At 37.7% G+C, this 22435-nt stretch overlaps 1 protein-coding gene across 2 annotated transcripts in view; it reads right to left on the reverse strand.

Moving 5' to 3' along the window:
- LOC306861188 (ELKS/Rab6-interacting/CAST family member 1-like) overlaps positions 1 to 22435 on the reverse strand; it is a 220764-nt gene that overhangs the window by 53799 nt on the left and 144530 nt on the right. For both annotated transcript variants that reach the window (XM_079403325.1, XM_079403324.1), the window contains one exon: positions 9544 to 9691. In XM_079403325.1, the coding sequence (XP_079259451.1) occupies positions 9544 to 9691 (148 nt within the window). The remainder of the gene's footprint in view (positions 1 to 9543; positions 9692 to 22435) is intronic.

Consider the following 22435-nt stretch of genomic DNA (forward strand, 5'->3'; position numbering starts at 1 on the left):
GCCCATTCAAACCAGTTCAGATTCAGCTACATAAGGAGCTTAAAATATCATCTTGGTGTGATGTTGGGTGCCTGAATCGATGTTGTAGAGGCTCCAATTTGAAATTTCAAGGCATACCTGATGCCACTTTCTATTTAAATTCTTATTATCCAATGAAAGGTTAGATTTTTATGAATTTTTAAAATAAAAGATCAAAAGGATTAATAATGCAGATTAATTTTCACAGCCTTCTTTGATCATATTTACCAAGGGTGCCGATAGTTTTGGCCATGACTGTATATATGTTAGTTTAATTAAACATTTTAATTAATATTTCTTAAAATATTTTTATAGACAGCCTAAAATTGACTGAACCATTATTGTGGGCTCCATATTCAATAATTCAACATTCTCACTGTTCTCACAGCTAACTGTGCACTGCTCTTGCCTTTATCCATAAAATATATAATTTTTTGTCTGAATAATAGACAAATCATAAATGTGCTATTCATGCATAAATGCAAATATATCATAATAAACATCAAATAAAATAGATGACACTATAAAAATTGTCAGTGGGAAAAGGCATTAGTGCAGTTCCATTGTACTGCAATTTGTTTGTTGATGTACAGAATTTTTGTTTTTTTTACATTTTCTGTAAAACTATGTTAGATAAATCTGATCCGTGAACATGATTTATCTTAATAAATCATGATACAGAAGAAATTTAAGGGTGACCCCATTAAAAGTCATGGAGTTAAAAACAGCATATCATTGGCTACTTTAAAGACCATCCTTCGATTTCCAATAGTGCATTATGTTGTATTTTTTTCTGAATAAGGCTACACCGCAACATACAGGGTTAAAATACAGGAGTGCGCTCATCAAAATTGGTACCAAGAATCATGCAGTTTCACTAGTACTACTAGTAAACTAATGACTACTGACTACCTAACATAGAGTCCAGTCCCACCATAACACTAGCGCTGACATAAGAAAGCCCAAATACGAGCTCACACGCATGCATGTCCGCTGACATACAGTTAACAGGGGAAAAGGCAGGAAGTCTCTGCTGAGATCCATCAGGAGACTGAGAATTATGATGGAGGAGGGGTTGGATTCAGAGGCGGTGACCACACGAACCATTCTACACCTTTCCACAGCACACAGAGAACTCACTGTGCATGAGGAGAGACTCTTGCAGCCGCTGAGGTGTCGTAAAGATTTCAAATTTGAGCAGCGAGATGATTAATGGTCTGAATCATGCTCCACGATAATGGCGTGGATTAATGCAGCCTCTTCAGACCGTGCAGGGGCAAGGATGATAAATTTTATGACTTATCAAATATTTTTTTGACGCCTCGCACAGGTGGGAGTGTTTTCTGCGGGGTCGGAGCCCGGACTGCTTTTAGAAAGGCGAGTCTTGGTGTGGGGAGCTCAGATGGTCTGCGGTGGAGGTTTTGGTTTTCCTCCCATGCCGGCTGCTGTTCTTGTGCTAATAACACACAATATTTCAGCACTATGTATAGTGTGCACAGTATGCAAATATCCTGTATGAATGGTCTACTACTAAAGTTTCAATATGTAGAGTATACTACACGGTGCATAACCTCATAAGATATTCCTAATTTGATGAATGAATCAGAAGTAATATCAGCCATAATTTTAACATCTCATTTTTCACTCGTTATTTGATTGGACTGTGAAATGTGAGGAAACAAAATTTAATTATGCATGAAAAATTAGTTTTTATGTGCAATATGTTAACTAGATGCAACACTCATATATATATACACACACACACACACACACACAGTGCCCTCCAAAAGTATTAAAGGAACAGTAAAGACAAAATTGCTCTGTTGGCTGTGGAGTCAAGACATTTACAAATATGATTAAAAGATGAATATGAGACAAAACTACAGAATGTCACATTTTATTATTGGGTGATTCAACACATAGATGTTTTACCAGCTAAGAAGTTCATCCCTCTATCTGATGTGAGCATAAGTATTGGAACAGTTGCCTCACAGGTCTTTCTAAGTGATCAGCTGTGTCCTGTTGCATTAATTCTTCAGATATTAAAAGCAGGGAATGTGTCGTATCAGTTATATCCATTACTTCTGTATTCTGAATCTTGCATTCGATGATGACACACACAAACCAGGATGAAGATGAGGGAGCTGACTTTGAGAGAAAAGCAAGCAATTTGGATGCTAAAAGAAAAGAGGAAGTCAATTAGAGCTCTAGCAAAAACAAAGGGCATGGAGAAATCAAGAGTTTGGAAACCACCAGTGACACCAGCAACCAACAACTGCCTGATCGGCTGAGAAAACAACAGTAGTTGATGACAGACAAATCATAAAAGCTGTGAAAATGAATCCTAAAAGACATGTCTGTAAAATCACCAATAACTTCCAGAAAGCTGGGGTGATGCTCTGACAATCTACTGTCCTCAGGAGACTTTGACACAGAATTACAGATGCTACACAGCAAGATGCAAACCTCTGACCAGCACCAAAAATAGAAAAGCAAGATTAGAGTTTGCAAAAAAGCACAAAGGTGAGCCAGAAGAGTTTTGGAACTGTGTTCATGAGACAAAGATGAACCTTTATCTAAGTGATGGGAAAGTAAAAATGTGGAGAAAAAAAGGGAACTGCAATGATCCCAAGCAGACAGCCTCATCTGTAAAGCATAGTGAAGGTGGTGTCATGGCATGGGCATGCATGGCTGTCTCTGGAACAGGCCCTCTCAACTTTACTGATGACTTAATGTATGATGACAGTAGCAGAATGAGTTTGGAAGGATACAAAACCATCTTGCCTACCAATATTCAAGAAAATGCCACCAGATTGATTGGGAAGTGCTTCATATTGCATCAGAACAATGACCCAAAACACCCTGCCAGTTCAGTCAAGGAATTTATAAGGGCAAATAAATGGAAAGTCTTAGATTGCCCAAATCAATCTCCAGATTTAAATCTGATTGAACATTAATTTCATCAATGAGTGGGATGAAATCTAAAACTGTTCTTTTTATTTGGTAAAACATGCATGTGTTGAAACGGCTAATAATAAAATGTGACATTCTATAGTTTTGTCTCATATTCATTTCATATTTGCAAATGCCTTGACTCCACAACCAACAGAGCAATTTTGTTTTTACTGTTCCAATACTTTTGGAGGGCACTGTATATATACACACACACACACACACACACACACACACAACACTTTTCTCTTTCTATAAATATAAAACTTACATAAAAATACTTGTTAAATACTATTTATTATTATTAAATACTTACAACTTATATAAAACTTATTCTGAAAAATTAGCTATATGATTAAAAGTGGGGAAAAAAGTAAAAGAAAGAGATCATATAAAATAATCTAATATTATATGTCTTATTTTAAAATATAAAATAAAATAAAATATTGGGTACTTGTTGAATAAATGATTCTATAGATCAATCAAATAAATCAAAGAATCATACAGATGGCCCTGATTCACAGCTTTAGTTTACTGCTAAATTTCAATATTTAAAACATATCTGAAATGTAACTACAAACAAAATTATTTGAGTGGAAATGTCAAATGGAACAATTTCCCTCATCCCTAACCCAGAACATACAATATCAGCCAAAAGTTCAGCCTCACTTTACTAAATTTAAATTGTCATGATCATTAAAAACTAAAAATAAGCTTGATTTGGCTGGAGATGAATTCAGCATAGTGCAGGGTAAGTTATTAATATTCCTAGCCTGTTTTTCCAGAGGAGCGAGCTTGTGTACATGTGCATATAGTGAAGAATGAGTAGGTATGTCCAACCTTTTGACTGCAGTGTATAAGTTGTGATCTCTCCTTATCCAGCTCTCTTGAAGAAGCAGCGGTGGAAATCACCCTCCCTCCACAGCTAATTGTGACATCAATGAACCATGTGATGGCAGCGGGGAGCAGTTCTCACTCTGCCGTTTAATCTGCGGGCTGCAAATTTGCACAGGACAACTTTTAAAACCCACTCCTGTGCTCCACAGCGACACGCCGTTCCACTCTCTCAAGTCTGCTAATAAAACTTGGACAGCACATCAGAGCTGGGTGAGATGTCACAGCGCGCAGTGGAGATTTATGGAAGAGAAGAGATGTGATGGAGAGAACATTTCACTACACCGCTGCTTCAAAAGACGCTCACCAGGCATCGGCCCTATTTTTACACTGTCATCATCACACAGGCTGACAGACACACAGACGGAGACCAGAGAGGAAAAAGAACAAAACGGAGGAAGAAAAGAACAAAGAGAGTTCATTTTCTCCCTAAAATATATCAGAAATATCGTGATGAGTGATGCACCCCAAAACAAAAACAGATATGGGATGTCTCCTCTCGCCTCTCTCTTTGTTATTAAAAACTTCCCTGCTCATTTTCTCTCATCTTTCCTTTTTTGTGGTTCCATTCTAGTTCATTTCCTTCGCTTCAAATCTCTGGATCACAGTAACGGCTGTTGATTATGCAGCATTTTGTTAGACATCAAATAGTCCCATCTGCTCGTCGTCTAGAAAATATAATTTAAACATGATGACGGGCTCCATTTATCACACACCGAGTACATCCAAACCTGCTCTAGTGGAATAAAATGAGCGACAAGCCATGTGATTGGCTGAAGTTTCTTAGGATAAAATGTGCACAAATTTTCATTTTCAGTGCTATATTACACTTCATCCTAACCAGCATGACACGATGAGTTTCAAAGTCAGTCTGTCCTACTGCAAAATGCTAGACAAAGTGACAAAACAGCCGAACAGATAACTGATATTTAATAAATAATATGAAAGATATTTGATATTTAATATATATAGAGAGAGACTAGAAAATGGCCGATACCAACTATTTTAACATTTCCTGTAGAATGTATAATAAATTCATATACTGTTTCAGATAATAATAATCATCATCATCATCATCATTTAGCTTATAATGCTAGTGTCAAGCGTTTCTGTAATATGTGACCCTGGACCACAAAACCAGTCATAAGTCGCACGGGTAAATTTGTAGCAATAGCCAAAAATACACTGTATGGGTCAAAATGATAGATTTTTTTTGACTGATCTTTTATGCCAAAAATCATTAGGATATTAAGCAAAGATCATGTTCCATGAAGATATTTTGTAAATTTCCTACTGTAAATATATCAAAACCTAATTTTTGATTAGTCATATGCATTGCTAAGAACTTCATTTGGACAACTTTCAATTTTTAAGGCAATTTTCTCCATATTTTGATTCTTTGCACCCTCAGATTCCAGCTTTTCAAATATTGCCCTATCCTAAGAAACCATATGTTAATGGAAAACTTATTTATTCAGGTTTCCGTTGATGTATAAATCTCAATTTCACAAAAATAAACTGGGTTTGTGATCCAGGGTCACATATCTCATCATGAAATACAAGTAATAATACAAAATGAATTATGTAAGTCATTTTTGAATTTAAGTGATATGTTTTTTTTTTTTTAACTAAAATCAAAATGCATTTTTTTTTTGGAAGATCTATATTAAAAATGAAAAAAAAAAAGTATATGTATATATATGTATATATATATACATACACATACATTATATATATATATATATATATATATATATATACACTCACCTAAAGGATTATTAGGAACACCATACTAATACTGTGTTTGACCCCCTTTCGCCTTCAGAACTGCCTTAATTCTACGTGGCATTGATTCAACAAGGTGCTGAAAGCATGCTTTAGAAATGTTGGCCCATATTGATAGGATAGCATCTTGTAGTTGATGGAGATTTGTGGGATGCACATCCAGGGCACGAAGCTCCCGTTCCACCACATCCCAAAGATGCTCTATTGGGTTGAGATCTGGTGACTGTGGGGGCCATTTTAGTACAGTGAACTCATTGTCATGTTCAAGAAACCAATTTGCAATGATTCGAGCTTTGTGACATGGTGCATTATCCTGCTGGAAGTAGCCATCAGAGGATGGGTACATGGTGGTCATAAAGGGATGGACATGGTCAGAAACAATGCTCAGGTAGGCCGTGGCATTTAAACGATGCCCAATTGGCACTAAGGGGCCTAAAGTGTGCCAAGAAAACATCCCCCACACCATTACACCACCACCACCAGCCTGCACAGTGGTAACAATGCATGATGGATCCATGTTCTCATTCTGTTTACGCCAAATTCTGACTCTACCATCTGAATGTCTCAACAGAAATCGAGACTCATCAGACCAGGCAACATTTTTCCAGTCTTCAACCGTCCAATTTTGGTGAGCTCGTGCAAATTGTAGCCTCTTTTTCCTATTTGTAGTGGAGATGAGTGGTACCCGGTGGGGTCTTCTGCTGTTGTAGCCCATCCGCCTCAAGGTTGTGCGTGTTGTGGCTTCACAAATGCTTTGCTGTATACCTCGGTTGTAAAGAGTGGTTATTTCAGTCAAAGTTGCTCTTCTATCAGCTTGAATCAGTCGGCCCATTCTCCTCTGACCTCTAGCATCAACAAGGCATTTTCGCCCACAGGACTGCCGCATACTGGATGTTTTTCCCTTTTCACACCATTCTTTGTAAACCCTAGAAATGGTTGTGCGTGAAAATCCCAGTAACTGAGCAGATTGTGAAATACTCAGACCGGCCCGTCTGGCACCAACAACCATGCCACGCTCAAAATTGCTTAAATCACCTTTCTTTCCCATTCTGACATTCAGTTTGGAATTCAGGAGATTGTCTTGACCAGGACCACACCCCTAAATGCATTGAAGCAACTGCCATGTGATTGGTTGATTAGATAATTGCATTAATGAGAAATTGAACAGGTGTTCCTAATAATCCTTTAGGTGAGTGTATATATATATATATATATATATATATATATATATATATATATATATATATATATATATATATATATGAACAACTTCCTGTAGAATTTATAATTATGTATATACTGTATGTTTCATTTAATAATAATGATAATAATAACTTATAATGCTACAGTGTAAAGCATTTTTGTAACATATGAAATAAAAGTTATTATGGAAAAAATTCATAATTCAAGTCATTTTTGAATAAAAGTTTTTTTTTTTTAACGAAAGCAGTCCATTAAATATTACCTATTCTTTAAAGACCACCAAAACATATTTTTTGGCAAGCCCTATATTAAAAATGAAGTAAAAATTTAAATATTCATTCAAACTTCTAATCAAAGCTGGTTAGGACAAAAAGTAATATTTTGTTAAATTCATTCGTTGCAACATTTGACACTATCACACTGCAGTTGATTATGACATGGTGCAAGGCCACACTTTTGACATCATTTCTCTTTTTTTTTTTTTTTACATGACTTGACAAGTATAACCAGGAATTTTCGCTCCTCCAAGCCATTATCAGCACTGCATCTTTACGCACATCTCTCTCTTCAAAAACCGAAAGAAAAATACTCCATTTATGTACCACTATGTTACACTCATCCCCTGTCAGTCAAACCCTACGACCCTGATCCACAACCCTTATCCAGAGGCCGCAACGGTAGACAGCACCCACCCTTCCCCTGGGCCACGTCAAACACCTTCAGGCTCGTTACGGCCATCCATTTCCCACAGAACAGAAATTGCAATCTTAATGATTATAAATGACAAATAATGCCAAACGACTGCTTGTAATGCTATGAATTAAGAGCGGAAAACGTGTCCACGAGGGACAGCCGAACCGAGGGTCCTTAACCTTTCCAATGTCGGCTCCTAACTTTGACCCTGAAGTAAAGCTGCCCAAAAAGACCTGATTTAGGACCGCCGCGTGCAACCTTTATCGCTGAACTCAACCATTAGTATGTCAGGAGAGCAACCGGCCTCTGACCGGCTCTTAACCAAATTCCCCCCTGCTGTGATTGACAGTGAGCAGGAGGGGGACGCGGCTGCCCTCCTGATCTCAGGGCTGCGGGTGAGAGCTGAGCCCCACAGCTATCTGCACTACTGACACCCATTTCCTGTGGAATGCTGCAGCTATGCAACGCGCTGATAGCCTGTCATTCAGAGAAACAGCCAGGGAGGGGTGTTTTCCAGCGGCGCAAGCATGAATGGAGCTAAAGTGAGGATGTGCATGTTGGTCCTCCTGCTCCGTTTGTTTTTCTGTGGCCGCTGGGTTTGGTACACATGAGCGTGGCCGGTTTGTCTTGGAAACGAGAATGTGAAATACATGTGCATTTTAATTGCCGTACAAAACTCATCTGGATGAATGGCAGCTACACTGCATTAAACTAAGATTCAAAAGTACTAATCTTTGCACACTGAAAAAAAAATTGGCGTAAAAACAATTTTCACTCATAAGTTGCTAGAAAATTTCACGGACAATTACAAAGAAATGACAAGTAACAAACCAAGTTGAGTAGAATGACTCAAATGTGACCCTGGACCACAAAACCAGTCATAAGTCGCACGGGTAAATTTGTAGCAATAGCCAAAAATACATTGTATGGGTCAAAATGATAGATTTTTCTTTTATGCCAAAAATCATTAGGATATTAAATAAAGATCATGTTCCATGAAGATATTTTGTAACAAATCATACATCAATGGAAAGCGTATTTATTCATTGATATTTAAATCTCAATTTCAAAAAATTGATCCTTATGACTGGTTTTGTGGTCCAGGGTCACAAATAATATTTTCTTGCAAAACATTTCATTTACTCTATGCAAAATATTTTTTTTTACAGTGCAATTATTTGTGACATTTACAAACAAATTTCTGAGTGAAAACTGTATCTACACCAGAGTAGTCTGTGTGTGTTTAAACTAGTGTGCATGTATTCGCAGGTGGTTTGTGGGAACCTGGAGGAGGAGTCAAATAATCCTAAAATTGCTCTTCTTGACAGGTCTGCGGCCAGACATCTGTAGCCTGTTTGCATCTCCAAACTCTGGGATCTCGTTCCCAACATGTCTTCTCCAGAACTTGTTCTTTAGCCTCTCCTTGAACTGCTGAACAGAACTACAACAGCAAGGTCAGCTGGTTACCGATACTATGAACACACCATCAGGATAACCTGTGAGATCTTACATTTCTGCGCAATCATGCCCCTCTTAAGAGAATATTGTGGGTTATAGTCAACTTTAATGTCTATAGACAGCATCTGTGGCATGCTTTCAATTATGACGCACAATAATTTTGACTCGTCTCTTAAGTCTGTAAAAACAAACGCAAAGTGTTTTTACAGTAAAACACAATGAGAGCCTGGAGGGTAAGAGAGTCAGGGAGTTCAAAAGCAGAAAAGCGAGACTCCTATTTGGGTTAAAACACAATTCGTCAGTGAAACAAAAATTTTTGTTACTTGAGCTATAAAGTCTAAATTGTCCCTTTGAGGTGGGACTATTTTTTTTTAGGCTGACGAATGTCTGGTTAAGTTTCACCAATGTAATTCCTGTGGGTGAGGCTGCAGAACTCCACTAGGAAACTAGGAGGACTGAGGTCTGTGTTCATTTTAGTCCATGGTTTTGCCTCGTGCCTTGGTCTGGGATGTCGAAGACCAGCCTGTTGGTTGTTCTCACCTGCTGTTTGAGCTGATGTACCAGTCGGTCTTTCTCCCTCTTCAGCAGAGCCACCTCATCTTGAGTCTTCTTCTTCTTTGAGGACGACAGCTCTAGAAGAGCGATGTTAGCATCCTTCTCGCTGATGGCTGCCAATAGCGCCTCCTGCCTGTTTGGAGGAGAAAACACACACGGTTAGTATTTAGACAGCTTAGGACAATGCTTTCTACAGATACATCCTATTCACAAATACACCTTTAATTCTTCATGACAATCCCTTGATCTCTGGTACTCAAACAGATGAAACTTGACCAGGTGAACAGTGTTTTTTAGCATGCAAATGGTGTGGGAAGTTTAGAGATTTAGTAAAATGTTTAATGTGTTTGAAAGAAGTGTGTTTAGCTCACTAAGGCTGCATTTATTTCATCAAAAAATAGTAAAAAACAAAAACTGAAATAAAATGTAAATATTAATGTAATTTAAAATAATTACTCTCTATTTGAATATATTTAAAAATGTAATTTATTCCTCTGATGGCAAAGCTGAATTTTCAGCATCATTACTCCAGTCTTCAGCATCACATGATCCTTCAGAAATGATCCTAATATGCTGATCTGATGCTTAAGAAGTATTTTTTTGTCAATGTTAAAAACTGTTGTGCTTCTTGATAGATTTGTTGAAACCATGATACTTTTTTTTTTCAAGATTCTTTGATTTTCAACATTTCAAAAGAATAGCATTTATTCAAAATAACATTTTTGTAACATTCTAAATGTCTAAATGTTCTTTCTGAATAAAATCTTTCACTTCTGACCCCTACTGACCCTAAACTTTTGAATTGTAGTATATAAATGATGTGATAGTGATAGCAAGCACCACAAATAATTAATTCTGGCCATCAATCAAGTGCAGCTGGTTCAGGAAGTGAGTCCTGTTAGGTCAAATCTGTGGTAACGGAGTGAGAGGGAGGATGAATATCTCCTAACAGCAGCTGAGATGGTCAAAGCCTCCCATGTATTGACAAATAGAGGCAGCGGACTGGAGAATGTCTTAGGGTTAGCGTTAGCCACGTGTGCTAGAGTGTCAGTGGTGAAGTGTGTGTCAAAGACATCCTCCCTGTGCCTCTCTTCTTTTCCTCCCTCTAATATTCTCTATGACCTCTTATATACAGAAACTCACTGGATCAGTTCCAAAACCCAGTGAGCTGCCTCGCTGCCTACTGTCTTCTTAGATGGTTATCTTCTACGGTAGCATGCTAACTGAAACAGAACCTCATCAGGGATTGACCTGGAACGCTCTATGTAGGTAGCAAAATAAAAATAGAACTTCTAACATGAAGTGCAGAGTGTAGTTTGGCATTCAAAAATGTGCAATATACCTAGCTCACACAAGTTTTGAGTAAAAGTACAAATAATATTTAACTTCTTTCCTGATAATTTTCATTAATTAATGGATTTTAAGTATATTTAAAATTGATAATAGACTATGCATGCCAACTGCCCACATGTTTTCACTAATTAATCATTTTATAATTTTTTGTTACATTTATATAGCGCTTTTCTGGGTACTCAAAGCGCTTTACATAGAAGGGGGGTATCTCCTCGTCCACCACCAATGTGCAGCATCCACCTGGATGATGCGACGGCAGCCATATTGCGCCAGAACGCCCACCACACACCAGCTTATTGGTGGAGAGGAGACAGAGTGATGAAGCCAATCAGTGTATGGGGATGATTAGGAGGCCATGATGGTCAGAGGTCAATGGGGAAATTAGGCCAGGATGCCGGGGGTTACACCCCTACTCTTTTTCGAAAGACATCCTGGGATTTTTAATGACCACAGAGAGTCAGGACCTCGGTTTAACGTCTCATCCGAAGGACGGATGAAAAAATGTGCTCTTTGCAAGCATATTCTCCCATAGCAAACTGCCCAAGTAGCCAATCACACAATTACTGTCAATTACAACTTATTATATTATAAAGAAATGTATTGTATATATTATTAACAATAGTAAACATAATATTTTAGCATATTATATTAAAGCACAGCGTGATAGTAATAAGTTGCAGTGTCCAATGCAGCTAAAGCAATCATGTATTCAGTCCATTCTCACTTTGTCTGTCATGCTGTATTTCCCACTGAGTTCACAATGCATTCTGGGATTGTCCTCTTTGTAAAAGATACATGTGACATGAATTTGGCTAGTATAATTGCATAAAATGCAGCACACTTGTTTATAAAATCAAGCCTCTGTTCTTCGAACTGAAAGGGTGCAACTTTCTATTTTCATCTTGGGTTTACTGGGAATTAGCTTTTTCTCTTATCAGCCTCTCTTTTTCTTTCTGTCTGTTTCGTTGTGTTCTATTTGGTTCCTTGGAGGAGCTGGCTGACCTGATTCTATCCAGAGTGACATCACAGCTGTAGAAAGAAGCCTGTGTACCTGACAGTAGTACACACACACACACACACGGTGCAATGCCCATGGGTTGCCATGCAACTCTTAATTCTGTCATTTTATCCATCAAAAGCAATGGAGATGTGATGTATCCCACAAACACATGGGCCCACCCAGGTCTGTAAAAACCACTGTCCTGGCGCAAACTAATAAAATGAAAGCTGGTGATGTTCCAGGAGGCTTCTGAGCACTAACATGTCCTGTCAGAGAGGCCTTTTAATACACTGACCTCCTGACTAGCCGTGCTCATTATGGTCGGGTTCAGACCACAGGCAGCAGCTGCCCCTGAGGTGAGTCAGTTTACTTTGGGCAAAAAGGAACTTCCCCTTCAGCTCCATAACCTCCCTCCCTGGTCCTGATGAGCCCTAGTGTATCTGCCTTGCCAAAATTCATGAGGACAGCACTGGTTAAAAATAAAAATCAAAGAGAAAGATGAGGTGAAAACAGAAGCCCGGGGAGGGCGGCATTATGAGAGGTAAATAACAGGAAGTGGAGGGATGTGCGCTGGGATATGGAGGATAAGGAGTCTGAAATGATCACATGTCCATGTAAATACACACTCACGCATACGATATTCAGGTCATGATAACATGCCACCTTCTCCCACGTTTCCCAACCACAGGAAATGAGGGAGAGATAGGTGCCGGTCTTAAGTAGAAGAAAAGGCCGAATCAGAATTGTTCCGTGTCTCAAATTTTCCCGGTGCATGTGTCTCCTCCGATTAATCTTTTAACAAGGATGGGATTTTTCCTCGGTGATCTAATCTTTCCCATACACTGGGTATGTTGATATCACAGATGGTCACAGGGAGAGAAGAGGCTTGGGTCACAGGAAAGTGATGACTGTAGCTGTGACCCACTTCCTCCCTGTCTAAAACTCGAGATTTGAGAGGAGGAATATAAAAGAATACATACACTATCATTTCAAAGGTTTAAGCTCTGTATTATGTATTAAAAATTGTGTCAAAATGTATTAAAATTGAAAACAGTCATTTCAAATAGTAATCATATTACACACTATTACTGTTTTACCTTGGTGACCATAAGTTTTCAAAAGATTGACTATTTGATTGCTAACTTGCAAGAAAGCATTGCTAAAAATTGTTCAAATCAAATTTAAAAACAGACTATATTACCCATTATCTTTGTGTGCTCTGTTGTTTCATTCTATTGTATTGCTAAGTTAGCAACATGCAAACACCAGACTCTGTCTGCTTGTTAAATATGACTTCATTTGTCTCTGTTTCCAGGTCCTAATTCTTATATAGGGCCCATAAATGGCTGTTGAGACAGTATTCTCAATTAAAATGAGTAGACACTTGGTCCCAAAAAAAATGTATTCCTTAAGTCATGACTTAACAAGGTGATTGTAATCAGAGTTAAATCTCCAACAAAGCTTTATTTGTGTGGCACATGGACTTGCTGACTATGTGGAGTGCCCCAAATATGCCACTTTAATTTGGGTTAAGATGCTACCTTAGTAGGCGACCTCCTATGTAGGCAGTAGACAGCAAGGCAGAGCTTGTGTTCCTGTATTAAAAGAAGACAAAGCCTCTTATCAGAAGCACAGGGACACAATAGGCCCCCACACATTTGTTCTGAGAGAGATAGGAAAGAGTTCATATTGATCACTAAGAGGTCAAGTGGCCAATCACCTCCTCCCACAACAAAGCCAATCGGAGAGAGGGGAAGCGGCCCATCAATCAACATATCTCATCACCGCCTTCAACACTCAATTTCCTCTCTCTGCACTCTGCATTCCTTTAAGCCTCTTGCTTTCTTCTCAGGAGTCCTCGAGCAGGCCTAAAAATACGCATCCTCCTCTGTTCTCTATCGGTTCTGTTTCTATGGGTGTGTACGCCAGTGGAAAGATAATGAATAGCCGAGGGGGTGAGGAGATTTATGGTAGCTTGTGACGGGACGCACTGTGCCGGTTAAGCCACCGGAGAGGGGAACACCACACAGAACTCCAGGAATGACCGGGTTGGCGGGTCCTAAACGTGACTTATCACAGCCATTCCTACTGTATGACGACAGCCGGATGTAAATGATGGCAAAATGAGGGAGGAATGTTAAACGAATGCAGATCTGAGGTCGGGCTACTTTCAGCGCTTAAAATTTGTAATGGTTGCCTCAACCGTGACCACTCTGGAAGAGAGATAAGCTTCTTGGAAACACAAAGGAGGAGAAATGTGAAGCAAAGTTTGGACAAAATACCATGATGACAGATGGATGAATGGATAGGAAAAAAAAGTATATTTCAAAATATTGATATAATACAGCATCGCTAAGTCTAGATAGTTAGAATTATAATGGATGGATGGATAGAGATATTGATGGAGAAATACTTGAATGGATGGATAGAGAAATGGATGGATGCAGAGATACGTGAATGGACAAATGGATGGAGAGAGGTGGATGGAGGGATGGATAGAGAGATGGATGGAGGAATATAACAATGGATGGATACAGATACAGATCAATGGATGCAAAAGACATGGATGGATGGATGGATGGATGGACAGACAGATGGGTGGAAAGAAATTAATTGGATGGATGAATCAATAAACGGATGGGTGGACAGAAATATAGGGGGATGGACTGTAGGCCAGAGAGACATATATGTGTATGGATGGATGGACGGCCAGATAAATGAATGGATGCAAATATATATGAATGGATGGATGGAGATATACATGATGGCTGGATGGATAGAAATTTAGGTGGATGGACTGATGAATGGAAAGATATATGAATGAATGGATGGAGATATATACATAATGGATGGATGGCCAGAAAGACATCTATGGTCAGATGGATGGATGGCCAGAAAGAGATCTATGGATAGATTAATGGATGGAGAGATATATGAATGGAAGAATGGAGATATACATGATGGCTGGATGGATGGATTTGGATGGATAGAAATATAGGTGGATTGACTGATGGGTGGAAAAATGTATTAATGGATGGATGGAGATATACATGAAGGATGGATGGATGGATGGAGTAAATTATGGATACATGGATGAATGAATGAATGGTTGATGGAAAGAGAGATGAATGAATGGAAGAATGGAAAGATATATGAATGGATGGATGAATGGTTAGATGGATAGAGAAATTACTGTAATAGATAGGTGGGTGGATAGATGGATGGGTGGATGAATAGAAAGTTAGGTTGATGGATTGATGGCCAGAGAGACATACATGCACATTTATAGGAAGGTGAACGGATGGATGGATGATGGATGGAAAGATAGATTGATTGAAAGTCAGATGGAAGTTACATTTATCTCTTCTTTTAGCATAAACAACCACAATCTTAAGACCAAACCTAAAATCACAGAGCTGCTTTTACAGCAGAAATAACATCATCATCACCAGGACTTTTTTCCATTTTTACAGACTCATATCTATGCAATATCTAAGCTGTAATATAAACGTCTATTCCTTTAACACTTCAATATTTGCAGGCTGCTGATTTAAAGGAGAGAAATTCAGAGGACACCATTAGCAGGGAGGGAAGAGTTCAGAGAACTTTATCAGCCGAATCCATCAGTACTAAGTCCTACCTGATACTGCCTGATCTAGCACATAAAAATAAAATACAGGCCAGCCGCGTTAAACAAACTGAGTGTTGGAGGAGCCCCAGCACATTAAAAAAATAAAAATAACCCTAACTCTCCATCACTCCCTGGCCCGGAGCCACAGCCCGGCTTTCTAGGCCCTTTTTCCAGGGATGTGTGTGTGTGTGTGTGTGTGTGTGTGTGTAATGTGGGAGAGACAGAAATATGGTGTCAATTCTGTGTTGTTCGGTGCGTGTGTGTATCATGGAGGAGACGTGAGGAGAAATATGTTGAACATTCACCGCTCATTGCAACCCCCAGGCCACAGAGGACCTTCGGTGGCTGCTTTTACTGGCCTAAAAAAAGAGAGATACATCCGCTGCTTTTGGAGTTGGTACTGGAACTCTGGTTATACTGGAGTTATAGAGGACGCCTGTGCTGAACATCCTCTCTGGATGGGCACCGTGAAAAATTTACAACCTTGCGCCTTTAAAGCCAATATTGACTCACCAAAAGCTATAAATTACGGTGTATAAGCAATCTGAAAATATGGGTTTTGTACTTCCTGAACACAGTAATAGCTGTATTAATCTTGTATTATACAGAATAGCAGCGCTTGAGTGACTGCATGCGGATCCACAAGAGAGACAGAACTGGAACAAGCGAGACACCTGGAAACACATGCTGAATCATATCTGGCACGAGGGCTTCCTAGACACCAAATGTGAATTTAAAAGCGTGTCAGGGTCAAGAGCATCGAGGAAAAAGCTTGTGTGTGTTAGGAGGAGGAGTGTAATAAAAGAGATATTTTAAATGAGCATCTCTATTGCTGATATGTGGTTTTGTGGGGAATGTTAATGAGAAATTCTCCCTTTTACACTGGTGGGTCCCAAAAAAAAAACAACAGAAGGTGGGTTGTGCAGATTTTATTTTTTACTATCAATCAATCAATCAATCAATCAATCAATCAATCAATCAATCAATCGATATTTTTCAATAATAAAATCTGAAAATCTAGGAGTCAAAATCTAAAAACAAAAAACAAAAAACAATTAGAAGATAAATATACAAAATTAAATTAAATTATAATTATAAAAATTATAAATAAAAACAAAAAATATATAAAGCATTATATATTCATAATATATATTTTAATAATAAAAAATGAAATGCAAAATAAATGCATTTTTACTAGTGGACTTAAGACTTCTGGACTGCACTATAAATGTTTTATAAAAAAAAAAAAAATTATAAATAAATAGTCAACCTGCCTGAATTACATATCTTTTCAATTCACAGTCCAGCATCTAGGGGAGGAGAGAAAAAAAAACCTCTTCTGCTAATTTGCAAAAAAAGGCCTAATATTACCTCATCTGATGTTGCGGAGTTGAAAAATATCAGTAAAAATTGTATCATCACATTCAGGTTTTCCAATTATTTACACACTCAGAAATAAACATGGCTATTGGTACATATTAAAGGTACATATTTGGACCTACGTGGTTTGGTACCTTAAAGGTACATATTAGTACTTAAAGTGCACATATTACCTAATAGGTACAAAAGCATACCTTTAAAAAAGGTACCACCTCAGTGACAGCATTTTTTCCTATTTCTGAGAGTGTATATGTATTTAGTACTTTTCAAAATAACAAATGCAGTCAAATGCCAAAAGTTGCGTAAAGTAGTATTCAAAATGTATCATTTAACTTGCAATCTGAAAAGTAGTTGAGGAAAAAGTGGAAATTAGGAAAAGGTGGAAATATGTCTTTCAGAATCATTCATACATGTGAAAATTGGCAAAGAAACAGATAGTTTTAACCAGGCTCAGTGGAAGATGGGAATCATGTCTTCATGGGATTTTTTCTGCGTATTAAAGGATAATACAAGACTTCTTCACCTTACAAATGATTGTCAAAAGCAAAAATGCATCATATTGTGTGAGAAAGTGAGACGTGCTTAAGTAAAAAGGCACGGTTTTTGCAATCAGCACCCCTAAGAAACAAGCATTGGATTTCATTCAGCAAATATGATCCAGAGCGATGATATAAATCTAAAAAATGACCAAATATTTGATCAAACTAATCAATATATTGTTCTATAACTATTTATTAAACACAAAAAGAGATGACGGAGTTCTGTAAACGATAACTGAGAAAAAAAATATGTGGAAATGAGACACACACACACACATGCTGACCCCTTCTCTTCAATAGCACTCCTGCTCTTATCAGCGGCTCTGAAGGCTGACAGGCCGAGCTTAATTAGTGCTGATAGCAGCACAGCGAAAGGGTGGCCAGCACATCCCTGAACCAAACACAAACAAACCGCTCTCCCCTGCCTATCTCCTCTGGCCCTGCCTCCTCTGGGAACATACACACGCCTGGACTGACAGCACCCAGCCATCTGGATCACATCAGCTGGAGAGCGAGAGAAAGAGAGAGAGAGAGCACAGTAATCTCTAAACCCTAAGAGGAGAACGTAACTCTTGTTGAACTTTGCACAGGGTTGATGTCGAGTTTATGGAATTTACCATCAAGGTCTATAAATTTCAGATTTCATAAACATTTTCTTAAAGATCCCATGCAATCAAAATTACAGTTTAGTGGCTTTTAGTCTGTGTGTGTTAGCTTTGAGGTCATATATATGTATATGTTTGTGTACTCCTAAAGGTGACATTAATAAATTTAAGCAGATATATACATTTAATATAAAAAAATGGGCCAAATTATTCATGACTCCTATTGCACTACACAGATTATTGTTGAATCAGATTCTCTCTAATCAAGCACATGAGGAAGCAATGTTCATGGCTGACATAACTAAACCTTTTGAGAAAAAAAGAGTTCAAATCAAACTTTCAGTTTCAATAGCATATACAGTAATAAAAATTAAATAATAATAATCACAGGGGTTTGAGATAAATGGCTTATAACAAAAAAAAAGCAAAATGAAATTAAAAATACAACATACAAATGGAATTAAATACATTTAAATAAAATACAAATGAATGAAATTAAAACTGAAACAATTATGGGAACATTTCGACAACTATTTCCCCGTCTAAATACTGTAAAGCTGATATAAAGCTGATGAACTTGTATTGTTAAAAGCGCTATACAAATAATAGTGACTTGACATTTTATTTTAATAATATAAAATTAAAAAATAAAAATTTATAAAATAAATTTAATATGAATGTAATTTTATAATAAATATAATTAATTTGTATAAAATAAAAATAAAATGAAATGATATAAAATACAAATATGCAGGTACTGATATCTAGAGACAAATAAAATGGCATAAAATAAAAATGAAAAAATTGAGGAAAATAAAATAAAAAATTCAGACACTGATATCTAGAGACAATAATGGTATAAAATAATGGTGCAACATAAAATGGCATAAAAAAAAATGCAGCTACTGAAACCTGAAGAGAATTAATCATCATTTCAGAAAATGTAATCCATCATGGCAAGACATAAATGAGTGAGTGAATGAATCAATAAATCAAACAATATTAGACAGACAGACAGGTAATAAAACAATGATAAAAGTGGAAAATAAAACAAATTGATGCAAATACTGAGATCTAGAGAGAATTAATTTCTCAAAGCATTGACAAACATTCTTTATGAGTTCTCCAATCGTCTGAAACTGAAACCCTTACTGGAAAGCGTTTCATACTGTACTGTACATCCTTGAACCACAGGACGGGGAAGTGGAAAAGAGGGAAGTAAACACACTGTACTTCACAGCGTCCTGTATTTACACTCGCAAACTTTATACACAAAATCCTTGTGCCAGGAAGACGTTCGAACAAACAAAACCAGACCCTAGTTAGATAGATAGATAGACACGCACAGTGACAGACAGCCAGAGCAGGTGGTGGAAGATGAGAAAAGCCAGTCAAGCCATGACCACTTCAGACACACTACACAAAGCGTGACCGGGAAAATGCACCGGCTCACCGGAGTCCACTCCAAATCCCTGTTACCTGGGAAACACGGGGAAAGCTGCAGCGAGCAACGCAGCTGGGGCCTCTAAACAAAACCAGGGAGGAAGACGAGGGAGGAGGGCAGAGCTTGCTTTCTGGGAAATGAAGCTCGTCAAGGAGTGGCACCTGCGGAAAGCATTATTAAAACAGATGGAATCAGGGGAGAAGGATGCGCACAGACTAAGCAGAAGAGACGGAGAGCCGAGGGAACACTGAGGCTTACCACTGGACACCAAACGAGGGATTACGCCTGTCAATGTGACATACGGCCCTAAAGCCCAGCTCTTGCTGCAACAGGCCAGTCAGTGCGGCTTCAAGACATATTCCGTGTTCTCCCCCGTGACATGTCTGCAACGTAGATAGTTTTAAAACGCAAGCGTGGATTATCCAGATATGTTCTACAGCTTCTGGACAGTTCATGGTTTTTCATTGTGACTAATGTGGCCGTGACACCGCTGATGAATTATCGGCGCAGTGAAGACTCTCTGTTGTTTCGTTGCGTGTTTGGTGAGAGGTTTCTAGGAGATCTCCTCAGACATGACATGATGGGCCTGACCCACGAACCCTATGTGATTTTCCACCAGTAGATGAGTATAAATCAGCCATGAATCCTGACTGATGACTGATTTTACCCCAGTAATAAGCCTAAATCTCTTTGTAGAAAGATGTTGTTAAGGATATTTCTATTTGATGCAAGAAGTCCTACTGGGGGGGGGGGGGGGGGGGGGGGGGGTATTAAATAAAAAGGTCTTTATGAATTTTGATAATTTAGCAATTATGATTGCTTTACCAAATGACAGAATTTCTGTAAAAAATAAATATATATTTTTTAAATTCTACAGATCTATATAATAAAAACATTCAAATGAATAAATTTTCCAAAAATGTAAATTAATTATTGTGTCCACAAATCTCTGAAATAGAATATATATATATATATATATATATATATATATATATATATATATATATATATATATATAGCATATTCATATATATTATGCCACTGTTTTTCCATTTGAAAACTACTTTGGAGTCAGTACAACTTTTTTTTAAATACTTTTTACTTTAATACACCATTCTTTTATTCAGCAAAGATAAATTAAATTGTTATACATGAATTAAACTAATACATTTATAAATATTACAAAAATTATTTTAAAAAATGCTGTTCTTTTGAACTTTTTATTCATAACAGATTACACAAATATATTAAGCAGCACAAGTGTTTTCAGCATTGATAATCATATGACAATGAAGCCTGGAGTAATGATGCTGAAAATACAGCTTTAACCTTTTAAAATATATTAGAATAGAAAACATTTACTTATTATTTTAAAATATTATTCAAATTTAAAATATTAAAAGATTTATAAAAGATTTAATTTAATCAAATAAATGCAGCCTTGGTAAATAAGCATAAGAATAAGCATAACATTTCTTCCTTCAAAAACAAAAAAAATCTAACCAGTCTCAAACTTTTGGTAATGTATATACAGTATTTGCTACTGTCCGTGTAAAGTTACTCTTTATGGTTTCCACTATCTTTAAAATCATCCTGTGTGCCATAAACTGCAGTCAGCAGAGCTGTCAGAGCATCAGTGACAGATACCGCCACTCAGCGTCCCGTGTTTCCATGCATGTCTATGTTTAAGGAAGGAAGGAAATGTTCATCCCAAGGTCAGTCACTGTAAATCTCACCTACATCAAACATGGCTCGGTGAAGACAAACTGCACTGTCTGTTTCTTAAGTCCAGGGAGAAGGTGGTCTGTAACGAATTCAAGGCTTCTGATTGAAGGACGACTTCCAGAAGTTTCTCCACAAACAGGCCTGGCAGGACAACTCCGCCTGTGGGGAACCCAGGAACCATGGAGTCGTGTGTGGTCATCTTTATAACACACACACACACACATTCAACTCGGTCATACCGCAGCACAGACAGAGCGAGTTTTTTCCATTCTCATAGATAAAAAAAGACCTATCAGACCAAAGCTGTTTAGCGGGAACCTAGTTTAAGGGTAAGGTTACGTCATATGGTGGATGGATGAAAAGGTGGTTTCATAAATGGGGCCATTTATTGGATCGACAAAGACAGAAGGGGTGTATGGAGTGAGGCTACCACAGACCAAAATGAAGTACCCTCAACCCCCACTGGCCACAGCCCAATTACCAACACCACACACCACCACACTGAATGCAATAAAACAACTCGAGACCCACAGCTACCAGGAGTGGGCCATCCTCAACTTAAACTCCAAATACCTGAAATCCTGATAAGCTTCGCTGTTGTCTAAAGACAAGCGGCTCCACAGAGGCCAGTGTGTGACACTTCTTTGTGTCCACGCAGCACTGCATCTGGGTTGGTCGTTTGACTAGAGATGGCAGTCTTTCAGATCATTGTCTCTCAATGAGCCCCCGATGAGTTTAACTCATCTGTGGGTGTAATTCATCTCTCTCGGTCCAAGACCACCCTGCTCCCATCTTCCCAAACACTCGTTAACGTGCCTGCTATAAATGAGCACTTAAAATATATATATTTTATATGCACAATGGACACTAAATAAATCAGTGGGGATGAAGATCAGACTCATGGAGCTTCCTCTTAAAGTGCTTCAAATTTATAAGGTATTGTTTTTGCACGTTACATCAATCTATCAATCAATCAATCTTTCTATCTATAATAAGAAATATTTATATTATGTAAGAAATGAAGAAATGTATACTTTTATTAAGCCACATTTATGGATATTGACACATTACAAGTAATAATTTGAAATATTTATTAATAATTTAAATGTAAATAATTTAATTAAAACATTTTTGATAATAAAAATAATACATTCATAATGAGTTATTAAAAATAATAATACATTTACAATATTACCAAAG

The sequence above is a fragment of the Barbus barbus genome (assembly GCF_936440315.1).
Source record: "Barbus barbus genome assembly, chromosome: 42".
Classification (NCBI taxonomy): Eukaryota; Metazoa; Chordata; class Actinopteri; order Cypriniformes; family Cyprinidae; genus Barbus; species Barbus barbus.